This window comes from Phaseolus vulgaris, chromosome 1 (assembly GCF_000499845.2).
Source record: "Phaseolus vulgaris cultivar G19833 chromosome 1, P. vulgaris v2.0, whole genome shotgun sequence".
Lineage (NCBI taxonomy): Eukaryota > Viridiplantae > Streptophyta > Magnoliopsida > Fabales > Fabaceae > Phaseolus > Phaseolus vulgaris.
The window spans coordinates 43,309,792-43,321,840 of NC_023759.2; the positions used below are offsets into that span (position 1 = coordinate 43,309,792).

The window sequence follows — 12,049 nt, forward strand, 5'->3', positions numbered from 1 at the left end:
AAAATAATTAATTACTATACTAACAAAATTATATAGACTACAAAAATTATTAGTATCTAAATTAGTTTTTATTATTGATAAATAGAGATAAATAATTTTTAAATTGATATCTAATTAAATATAAGATTTTATATACCAACTTTAGAATCTAAATAATTGGATACTAATTTATAAATTATTTATCACAATTTATAAAAAATAGAAACTAATTTAAATATCAATATTTTTTTTTTAGTTTCTAAAATAATATTTAATTTTGTCAATATAGCAACTAATTATTTTTTGTCTCTAAAATTAGTTTCTATTTAATAATTTTCTAGTATATTTTTTAATATTTGTAATTATGACTTAAATTTTAATATTTGATTAAAAAATTGAAAATGAAATTACCGCAATATTAATTATTTATAATAAATATATTTGATATTTTATCAATATTTGTTTATTATAAATTTAATTCTAATATCATTTATATATTTTAAAAGATTTATTTTGAGTTGTTGTTATTAATTCAGATTTTATTATTATTAATTATGATTTTATTACCCTTAAACTATTTATCATTATTATTGCATTAATGATATTCCTATTTTATAATTTCCAGTAATTGTAATTTTATTATATATATATATATTATATATTATTGAAGTAAATAAGATCAGCTCAATAGTTTTACAAGTAGTACCATCTTTTACCTTCTGTTATTTCCTTCAATTAGTTTCTACATAAGGTAAAGTACTTCTAATATATAAAAAAATATTCTAATATATATAATGACAATCATTGTAACTATTCATTCTAAAAATTTATAATTTATTTTAATAAATAATAAAAATCAAAATCAAAAGAATGTGAAATTTTACGTGATAAATAAGTTGTTGAATCGAGTTGTATAGTTTTGTAAATAGAGAATTGAGAGGATTACAGACATGTTAGTATAGATAATATAATCATTGATCTAAATTCATAATAAAATATATACATTTTAAAATTGAAGCATATATAAGTTATATATTAAAATATGTATTTATTATGAATATTAATATTAATTATATAAAACTAAACATTTCTTTTAAAATGAAGTTTAATAATGAAAAATGATGACGGGGCATTTATAACGTAGCAAAATGACGTGTCAGATATTTATTGGCCCAGGTTTGGTATCAGAAGTTTCTTAATGGGAAGTGTGTCTAAAATCCACGTGTGAAGCGTCCATTGGATGAACAACGTGGCATGTAGACAGTTGTAGCTCAAAGCTATTAAGCAAATTACAAAAAACCCCCTCTCCCTGTTTCAATTTTTGGAACTCCCTGTTTCAAATTACAAAAATTAAAAATAAATATTAAGCTGCTTGTGGTGATTCTTGGAACAGTGGCCTCCATTTCTTGTCTGTGCGAATGCGAAAAACAACAAAAAAGGATTCGAAAAACCATCGCAGAGGAAAAGGAAGATCATAATGTTCAATGTTATCGGTTCTTCGTTGTTGACAATGGATTCGGTGGCGTACAGGGGATTGCTCTACACATTCTTCATACTCAATTTCGTTTTGGTCTGCCAACTCATTCTCCTTCACCCTCTCGTTTCTGCTTCCGGTATACCCTGATCTGTTTCTATCGATTCAATTTTCGTTTGAAATTTTCTCTTCTACTTTTTTATTTGATCTTCCTTTTCGTTTTTCCCTAGTTCTCCACGAGTTGTGTTGTTGCCACAGTTTAAATTTATGTATGATAACGGTTTTTGTATTAGCACCAGAATTATTACTGCTTTTTAGTATAATTTAATTGTAGATTCGTGTGGTTTGGTTTGCAAAATAAAGAAGTGCATTTTGCAAGACTGCTATTAATCAAGTTACTTTTTTTTTCAAGATATATGAATTTTATCAATAGACTTTGATATGGTTATTCCACCGTAAATTATGATTTTAGAGCTGAAATTTCATGGGGCTTTTGTGTAGGGAGTATCAACATTAGAAACTGAAGTAGATTGTTAACAGTATATGTTGTTGTGAGGATTTAGTAGTAGATGAGTGTTATGAACCCAACAACGAATCTGAATATCATAGAGGCATGAGAAAATGGAGAAGGTGAAAGAATGTATCTCTGATGTTAGATTGAAGTTCTGCAACGGTCATATGTTCAAGTTTGATAACTGTTTGTGTTGCCTGAACATTCTTTATTTTTTTTTGGATGTGATCAGATGGAAATCCTGAAAATGCTGCTGAGTTGTTTGAGCGGGCATCGCAAAGCGTAAAAGTGAAACACTATACTGAGGCACTTAATGATCTAAATGCTGCAATAGAAGCAGACCCAACCCTTTCAAAAGCATACCTTTTCAGAGCCTCAGTTCTTCGTCAGATATGCAGGTGTGGTTCCTTTGCAATCTTAGAGAATATTCCTTGTTAAATACTTGCGATGAACTTTTTGGAATTGATAACAAATGCTTAAAATAAGCTCATCTTATCACGAGGACAGGAGATACTGTAAAAAATGTGTCTGTTTCCTCTTGAGTATTTTTTATGCACATTCAAAGTAGTTTTAAGACTGTTTTATTTATTTATTTATTTAATTTAATGCTGTCTTGTTCAGAATTATTTTTATTTCGAAGTTTTCCACTTTCTTTTTGTTATGAGGGAGGGGAGATATACCCCAAACCTTCTTATTATCAATCAAGCATTATGAAAAACAGCAGTAATGCACTCCTCCCTGGTGCATATCTTCCTAAAGTTAGCAGAGACATAACAAGGGCCTTTTTTAAACTCTGTTTCAGAAAATGGCGATCATATCTCTTCTCCTCACCTCCCATCTCTAATCTACCCCTCATCCCAAGTCTCTCAAACTCCTAATTGGGAAGTTATATCATTCAGGTGCTTTTTGGCTAATGTAGATATGAGCAATCCGAGAGGAGCTACAAAAAGTTTCTGGAGTTAAAGCCTGGAGATTCAGTTGCAGAAAAGGAGCTCTCTCAACTATTGCAGGCTCAAAGTGCCCTAGAAACAGCTCAGTCCCTCCATGATTTGGGCAACTTCTCAAAATCTTTGGAATTTATTGATAAAGTTGTTCTTGTTTTCTCTCCAGATTGCACTAAGGTTACTCTTTCATTCTCTTTTAGTTGTATAAATATGCTATCTGTTGTGTCTCTGTAGTTCCAGTATACAGTCTTAAAGTGAATGCATAAATAAGCATTGGGTTTATTCTGGCATTTGGTTTGTGGAACCAACATGTTAACTCTATGAGCATTGTTTTATGCAGGCCAAGCTTCTTAAAGTGAAGGTGTTAATAGCTGATAAAGAATATGAGGGTGCCATTGCTGAGTCAGGGTTTCTTCTCAAGGAGGATGAAAATAATTTAGAGGCATTGTTGTTACGTGGTCGAGCATATTACTATTTAGCTGATCATGATGTTGCCACGAGGTGTGTCTTGTGGAAATGTTGTTAAATTTGTATGGTATTCTAATAATTTTTTTTTATATATAATCTATCTTATATGAGAGTATATTCTCAGGCATTTTCAGAAAGGTCTTCGCTCAGATCCAGAGCACAGTGAACTGAAAAAAGCATATTTTGGATTGAAAAATCTACTAAAGAAGAGTAAAAGTGTAAGGCCTTGTCTATTGTGGAAATTTCCTTTTCGTTTCATCTCGAGTCTATTTTCCTTTTTTCTTTCTTTTGGGTGTTGAAGAATGGTTGGTTGCCTTTTATTTCTATGTGAAAGGCTGAAGATAATGCGAGTAAGGGTAAACTACGTGTGGCAGTGGAAGAATTCAAAGCTGCTCTTGCTGTAGACCCTAACCATCTTGCGCACAATGTACATCTTCATCTTGGCTTATGTAAAGTGCTAGTCAAGCTTGGCAGAGGAAAAGATGCCTTGGAAAGTTGTAGTGAAGCTCTTAAGATCAATGAAGAACTTGTTGAAGCTCTTGTTCAGGTATGCTATGAATATCATTGGCCTTTTGTCTTGTTTTTTAGCTTTAGCAGTATTTCTTTGGCTACAATCTGCTAGCTATTTCTCTCTTCATTTTTTTATTGCTGCATTGTGTAATGGGACAAATACGTGATTGCAGTAAGATAACTGTAGTGTACGTTGCTCTTAGTACTTATCTTGATGATGCTATTTTTTGTAGAGAGGAGAAGCTAAACTCTTAATAGAGGATTGGGAGGGAGCTGTGGATGATATGAAATCAGCTGCTCAAAAATCTCCTCAGGTTTGTTATCTACATAGTACTCATATAGCATGTTCAAGTTCACTAATAAATTAGAACTTGTTAGGATGACTTTTGTGAGGAACAGATGTTCAATGTTGAATTCCCTTGAGAAAGATACAAAAAAACACTCATCCTACAATTGTTTGTGATTTGAAAGTTTTCAAGTTTCGACAGTTCTTTGATCGTGACATCATGAGATTCACTAATACTGTACTACCTTAACATTTGTCTGCGTTTCAGTAATGGTTTATCTGTAACTGCAGGATATGAGTATCCGTGAAGCAGTAATGAGGGCGGAGAAAGCTTTAAAGATAAGCAAACGTAAGGATCACTACAAGACTTTGGGAATTTCAAAAACTGCTTCTGCCGCTGATATAAAACGTGCCTACAAGAAACTAGCCTTACAATGGCACCCAGATAAGAATGTCGACAAAAGAGAAGAAGCAGAGGCTAAATTCCGAGAAATTGCTGCTGCATATGAGGTCTATTATTTTCATCTTTTGGTTACCTCACCTTTCTTCTACAGTATTTAACGAGACTTACGGATCATTGTTGAATGGGAATGGCTAACAACCCATTCCTTTTTAACACATGTTTTGATATTAGTGAAATTTAAGTGGGACCAATTAAATTTTGTCTTATTCCTAGTTTGGTGGGACTTATACGAAGTTCACCCAATAAGTGTGTTTTGTTTTTTTTATCAGCAAGAACCCGATAAGTGTGTGTTGAAAGGAGTGTGCAGTATGTTACTAGCATTTCTCTTTACGCAATCATATCTTTGATGTTATTGTGGCATTAATCTGGATGTCAATAATTTGTCCAATGACTGATTGTTGCAATTTGTTTTAGGTTCTTAGCGATGAAGACAAACGCGTAAGATATGACAGGGGGGAGGACCTTGACGAGATGGGAATGGGCGGCGGTGGCGGCGGTGGTTTCAACCCTTTTGGTGGTGGAGGCCAGCAGTTTACCTTTAATTTTGAGGGTGGCTTCCCTGGTGGTGGTGGATTTGGAGGGGGCTTTCCTGGAGGGTTTGAATTTCACTTCTGATTGGAAAAGGCACACCCACACCTCCATATTTTTTATTTCCTCAAGGGATCACAGCAATTTTATTTAACTAATCCCTTTCTAACTGTTGTTGAGATTAATACGTAGGCCATCCCCGGTTACTTGTAAGATAAGAGGCATGCTTTAGAGAAATTTTTGCCTTATGCAGAAGTGTTGGGGTTGGAGTTGCATATGTTAGTTAAGGAGGCACCTTGGTAGTTTTGACGGATTTAAATCAATGGAATTGCTTCACAATTAACACCTTCGCAGTTTTGAGCTGCTACTTGAGATCTTTTTAGTTGTGAACTTGCAATTATCCAGTAAAATGTAAAACTGATTAGCTCTGTACCTGTGGCTGTGTCTCTACAATTTACTCACAATCAAGTTTTTCCATTGATACAAAATTTTACAATTTTTCTTCAAATGTTTTGAATTATTTATTTTTAAAATATTGTTTGGATTAAACATTTTGTTTTATTAAATTAGATTTTTTTAAAATATTTTAATTATTACAAAATACAAAAAATATTTAATAGATAAGAAAGTAGTCAATAATATTATTTAGTTAATATTGATTGAAGTTGTTTTTGAACGGAAGTTTCGAAAGATTTCTTGAGTTGATTATGTTATTTTCTAATGAAGATTTGAGTTTTGAAAGATATTATCAAAAGTTTTTCTTTATTAGTGTTGACCTAGGTTATTCCTTAGTCGATGTTACTAATCATTTGACTTTTATAATGAGATTTTTTTTACTCTATTAGGTAGAATTTTTTTGGTCCATTTCTCTATCAATATCTTTTAATTGATGTTGGGTAAAATAATTTTATATTTATTAAAAAATTATTTTAATTGATATTAACTCAAACTAACGTTGAATTACTTTACATTTTAATGAAACTCAAACTAATGTTGAATTACTTTACATTAACAAAAAAGATAATTCTTAAAATTCTAAGCTGACAATATTCCAACCGCTAATAAAGATTTTATGTGAAAAAGAATAAAATATAAAGTGTTTCAAATTTTTACTTCTAAATATTTAACTTTTATTTTTATTTTAAGTAGGCAAATTATATTCGTATTTTTTTTAATTTATTTTAAATTTTTATTTTTAAAGAATATATTATGAACCCACATTTCGGTGAAAAATTATGAGTGTTAATATGTTAACAATCCTGCACCAGAATATAACTGGAAAGAAAAATATATTTTAGTTCAAATTGAGAAAATTTGAAATTACATTAATCAAATCACACTTATAAATTGATGTCTATCATTCACTATTAAGGTGTCAAGATATCAACACTCTTAATTAATAATTTTTTTATATAATATTATAATTTTTAGGATAATGATACTTTCACATCAATTTTAATCAATTGACATAAAAAATTATTATTTTATTATAATATAAATATTTTATTTTATTATAATATTTTATTAAAAATAGTTGTGAAATTTTTTTTTTTTTTAATATTAGAGGGTGAAATAAATTTTATTCAAAACTTTTATAATGGTATGGAAACGTAACCAATTCCAAGGGCCAGTACACTTTAGATGACAGGCACAATTTCCATCATTGCAATCCATGATTAAAAGTTACAAACTTTTTGATTGTCTTGTAGAAGTGTATATGAGATAGGAACAAACATACATTTTAAACATGATAAACAAATCAAAAATGATACTTTGACATCCAGGAGTTGTAATGTCGGTGTCAAAGTATAATGATACATTTTTTTAACATCGTAGCAACACCAATACACAAGATCTGAATCTCCACCATCATCAATCAACCCAAACTTGCTCCAGGGAAAAAAAAAAGTTAAAACAAGAACATGAAAAATAAGCCATTTCAGGACTTACATTCAGAAACAAGAAACAGCAATAACTGCAACAACGAAGGTAACAACTTCAACTGTCTTCCTTTTCAAACTCACTGCACCGGAAGCATCAGCCGACGACCCTGATGGAGAATCAGCTGCCCCTGCCCGGACATTCTTCTCCGGCTTGGTCGGCGCAGGAGCCTCCGCCGGTGCTGCCGCCGGCGCCGTCGAGCCAAAAAGGGCCATAGGAAGAAGCACCTTATCGACCTGATACACTGCGAGCTGGTTATCACTGAATATAGTGTTGGACACTGTTGTATCAACCACCCCAGTTGTTACATTGACTTGGTTCCCTGAGGTGGTCACGTTGAGAGGGTACTCTCCGTCGTCACTGTTCCCAGCTTGCGTGTGCAAAGGGTTACTGGCGGTTTGGAACTGTGAGATGGTGTAGAGAGTGGGGAGGATGTGAAACTGCACCAACTGCATTTGGTCTTGTGAGTTTATGGAGTTTAGTGTTCCTGCTTTTAGGCTTGTGAAAGCATTGTCAGTGGGTGCAAACACAGTTAGGCCTTGGTTTGAGTTGTTGAGCTGTGAATTGAGTCTGTCAGCTGTTTGTGTGGCTTTGAGAAGTTTGATGAAGGTTGTGAATTGGCCTGCTTTCTCTAGGACCTGGGTGATGTTGGTGGGTCCTGCTGGTGCTGGTGCTACTTGGGCTGATATTGTTTGGATGAAGAGGAGAAGGAGGAAATGGAATAGCTTTGCCATTGGTGTGAGGAAAGAAGCTAAGAAGAAGACCAAGATGTTTGTTACAAGTGGAAGAAGAGATGTGGTGTTGTAATATATATATGAAGAAGAGGGTGCATGGAGATTGGATAGGTAAAAGGTTAGGTGAAAGGTTGCAATTAGTATAAGGTGGCAAGAGGCCCTCATGCAATCAATTTTCTTTCTAAAAGCTTGACATTACAGGGAGGGAGAATTGCTTCCTTTGAATGGTCTTTTTATTGGTGAAGATTGGGAAATGGGTGATGATTTTGTTAGAGGAAGTTGTTTTGTTGAAGGGACCACTTGCTAATGGTGTGGTTTAGGTAAATAAATACTTAATAAGGCATTCCTAGATGCTTGTAAGAAAAGCAATGTGCTTTACAGAAATCTTTTGCTTTGTGAAGAAGTGATGATGAGGTGGATGTTAGTTAAGGAGGGTCATTTTGATGGTGTCCCGTTTCCTTTTCTGTGGTGGTTGTCACAATACAAGATGACTTTAAATTCCAGGTAACCGTAACAGTTTCTCACACATTTCAGTCAATTTAATTGATTCACAGTTAATGGTATGAAAACTTCAGTTCTAGTGATAAGTGACTACATATTTAGCTGCAACTGTTAGTAGTGAAATTTTAATTCATCTACTATACTCGTATACCTCAATGTCACCAATCCATTGCCGTAAGAAGTAGGTTTTCCATTTTTATGTGGAAAATGATTCATGCACATTGTTTGCTATAGAAAAAAAAATATTGAAAATATGATAGAAGAAAGAAAGAAATAGACTGAAATAATTAATGGCGTCACGCTTTAAATATAATTACTATTTCCACTGTGTAACTTAATTCTCAGAATTCAAGGTATTTTGCAGTTGATATTATTTTTTTATGTTAGTTTTTGGTGTACATGAAACTATGTACTCTGTTCATTTATTAAGAAATCCAAAGAGAATAAATACATGATAAGATAATCTAGAAGTTTTCTTTTTCTTTGCATTTTCAATACAAACAAATTAATGTTTTGATAAGTGCACTCGTCAACATTAATATGTTATTCTTTTAATTTCATCCATACTAAACTATTTTTTACTTTTATGGGTTTTATTTTGTTTTATCTTTAAAAAGTTATGAAGATGTCACTGTAGAAAATGTCATAAGCTAACAAAAAAAAAAAAATATTGCCATTATACTTCTTTTCATTAGTATAACTTTTGTCTATTGAAAATTTATAAGCTAATAAAATTTGGATTTGTTTATACTAACAACACAACAATGCTTTTGGTAAGAAAATTAATACATAGCTTTCATGCATCATAGTATTAAAGTTCCGTGTCGTATTAGTATAAATCTATAGAGGTTTATGTACTAATAACTTCATTTTCGTTATTAAAAACTATACTAATAATATCAAGCTTAACAACTAATATTTTTTAAATTTCCCGTTACATAGTTTTTTTTAATGCATTCATTTTTACTTTTAAATATATTTTAATTTTAATATTTTGATTAAGTGAGATAAGAAAATATTAATGTATAATGAAAGAATAATTTAGTCATTTTCAACTAGTTTTTTTTTCTAAAATTATGACTATTTACTCATTTTTAATAAATAATTATTTCCAAATTAAGACTAATATATTTTAAATTGTTATTTTTTTAAAATAATGATCCCAATTATTAGTTTGGATTTGGATCCTCTCAATTCTCACTATCTCTCAAATATTTCTTTTTGACTTTATTATTTACTCATTTATTTTTTAAATTGTTACTACATAAATCTATCTTTTTGTACTTGAGAAGGTGAAATGTTAGCAAAAATTCATCTCATAATTAGATTCCATCTCAAGAACTTTGATCCATACAAATCAACAAGGATAATAGATTGGCTTGATGCTACTAAGTTTAAGTTTAGATTAAGATAAAAGCTAGGGCATAGAAGTCAAGAATCTTTCACTACTACTAAAGCTCCATGTTGTTTCAAAGCACAAGATTTGATAAACATTGTAAGAGACAAACGATACTAGGCACCTCAACATTTCTCTTTATGTAAGAATCATTATTATAGCTTAGGTAACAATGATATAAATAGACTAAAAAGGAATTAGACATACTTTCAAATTTAAACTATCAAACTTATGTGAGTCTAGAGGTGAGTTTAAAGAATAATCTTTTCACTCTAAACTTCATAACTCAAGGACAAAAAATACACTGATAAAGAACAATCCCTAATGGTATCAAATTGATGAGTTCTTGTTAATGTACTTGTTTATGTTAATGCTGTTTGGGAAGTGTCTGGATTGAAATTGTTGGTGAGTTTTGGACACATAGAAATAAACACTTTTTTAAAGGTGGTGTGTTTGATCAGCCTTGGTTCAATTAAAGGTATGGTCTTGGGTCACTTATAATTTATCTCTGCATGCTTTTCTTATTCTGATTGATGCCTTGATCCTCTGATTTGTATGTATTTGATCAAGAGACTTTGAAACTCTAAACTTTTGTTTTTTAGAAGGTTGGGATGAGGTGTCAAGTTGTTTCTGAGGTGTCTTTATTTCGGTCTATTGACTTGTTTATTAGTTGCTCAAGTAGGATATTTGTGATAAGTTTTTGGGAGGGAAGTGTTGTACATTTCTGTTCAGTTTTGTAAAAGGTTGTACCACATATATTTATTTATTTTTTCTTGCTGATAAAAAAAATAAAATAAAAAAATTGACGTGTTCTTAAATGTTTAAAGGTAAGGTCAAGTTATATTTCGATAATTTTATGGTGGTTTAGGTTCTTGGCTTGGTTTGGTAAGGATTGGTAAAGTTATTGTTTGAATCTTAAAGAATTTCTTGGAGGTATGATGTTGATCTTGGTTGTGGAAGCTTGGTTATGGAATGCTATGATATTTTAGCTAACTTCTTCGATTGATTTTGTTGTGGATGGTATAAGAAAGACAATGGTCTAGTTGACTTGAATTATGGAAGGAATTTGGTAGGGTTTTAGGTGAATGACCGATAGCTATTGGGTGGTATATTAGTGTCTTTGCTTTTGGAAATTTGGTTGTTCTTGTTTTTCTTACTTGACCAAATATGGTTAAATGGAGTAGGAAAGGAGAAGGCTACACCATTCTAATTATAAAAGAAAAAGAAAGGAAAAAAAATGAATCAAATGAAAGGTTGGAATCTCATATAACATAGATGAACTTTGATAAACCTTTAACACCATAACATAGATGAACTTTGATAAACCTTTAACACCTATGAGGATAAACTAATAAACATACGTCTAGGCTAAAAACTCTTTAGTGAAAAGAAAAAACATACACTCATGTATTTTTCAAATAAAAGTTACCTTACAAAGCTTACTAAGGTAGGATTTCACCGTTAGTAAGCAAGGTCATTATTCACATGTTTGACCTGAACTTTGCCCCAGGTGTATTAGACACTCAAAGGTAACCTTATTCTACCCAAGGATTACCTATATTAGGAAAAAAAACTAGCATATGCCACTACTCAAACAATACTTATTAAATGAATGTATATTTTTGTATATTTATCCTCTTCATCTTGTCTTACAAGAAATCATATTCCAAAATCTTCTTAAGAGTATTTGTAAGTACACCAATAAGACAAACTCTTACAACTTAATAACAATTCTTCTTAAATATGCCCCCTTGGATTGATGTTGAACATTTGACATTGTATTTGAGAATGATCCATTTGAAATTATTGGTGTTTTCTTATAGTCTTTCTTGAGTTTTGCAAATTCACTTAGGATGATCCAACCAAAGTAAATCTCATTCCTAAAAATATCCAAAGCCATTTTTACATTGATCTTAGTTTGAAACATCTTTCTCTTTGAAAAACAAGGAACCACAACCTCACCTCACCCAAAACAATGAAACAACCCAAAATAAACTACTAATTAGACTGATAGTAGTTAAGTAAACGTAACACTATATAGAGACTGAAATGTTGCAACCTTATATTAACTTAGACATATGTGAAAAATCACTACAAGAAACTCATTAAATAGAAACTAATTTTAGAGATAAAAATATTTAGTTACTATATTAACTAGATTAGATACTATTTTAGAGACTAAAAGAATTATTGGTATCTAAAGTAATTCTATTATTAAAAAATAGTTTCTAAATTGGTACCTAATCTAGTTAACATAGTAACTAATTATTTTTTGTCTCTAAAATTAATTTTTATTTAATGAGTTTCTTGTAGT

General features: G+C 31.2%; 2 protein-coding genes across 2 annotated transcripts; one reads left to right on the forward strand and one right to left on the reverse strand.

Moving 5' to 3' along the window:
- Nucleotides 1–1,290: 1,290 nt before the first annotated feature.
- On the forward strand, nt 1,291–5,595 carry LOC137814444 (dnaJ protein P58IPK homolog). The gene is made up of 9 exons (XM_068617202.1): nt 1,291–1,592; nt 2,197–2,362; nt 2,884–3,085; nt 3,249–3,409; nt 3,501–3,594; nt 3,711–3,923; nt 4,120–4,200; nt 4,464–4,682; nt 5,050–5,595. Exons 1-9 carry the CDS (start codon nt 1,457–1,459, stop codon nt 5,248–5,250), a joined length of 1,473 nt encoding a protein of 490 aa, XP_068473303.1. The 5' UTR covers nt 1,291–1,456; the 3' UTR covers nt 5,251–5,595.
- A 1,210-nt stretch (nt 5,596–6,805) lies between these two features.
- On the reverse strand, nt 6,806–7,901 carry LOC137814445 (fasciclin-like arabinogalactan protein 11). The gene has a single exon (XM_068617203.1). It carries the CDS (start codon nt 7,836–7,838, stop codon nt 7,116–7,118), a length of 723 nt encoding a protein of 240 aa, XP_068473304.1. The 5' UTR covers nt 7,839–7,901; the 3' UTR covers nt 6,806–7,115.
- Between the last annotated feature and the right edge of the window lie 4,148 nt (nt 7,902–12,049).

Coding starts and splice junctions, on each gene's coding strand:
- LOC137814445 (XM_068617203.1), bottom strand. CDS start 7,838: ATGGCAAAGCTATTCCATTTCCTCCTTCTCCTCTTCATCCAAACAATA.
- LOC137814444 (XM_068617202.1), top strand. CDS start 1,457: ATGTTCAATGTTATCGGTTCTTCGTTGTTGACAATGGATTCGGTGGCG. Junction 3,924..4,119: donor TTGTTGAAGCTCTTGTTCAG/GTATGCTATGAA, acceptor TATTTTTTGTAG/AGAGGAGAAGCTAAACTCTT. Junction 4,201..4,463: donor CTGCTCAAAAATCTCCTCAG/GTTTGTTATCTA, acceptor CTGTAACTGCAG/GATATGAGTATCCGTGAAGC.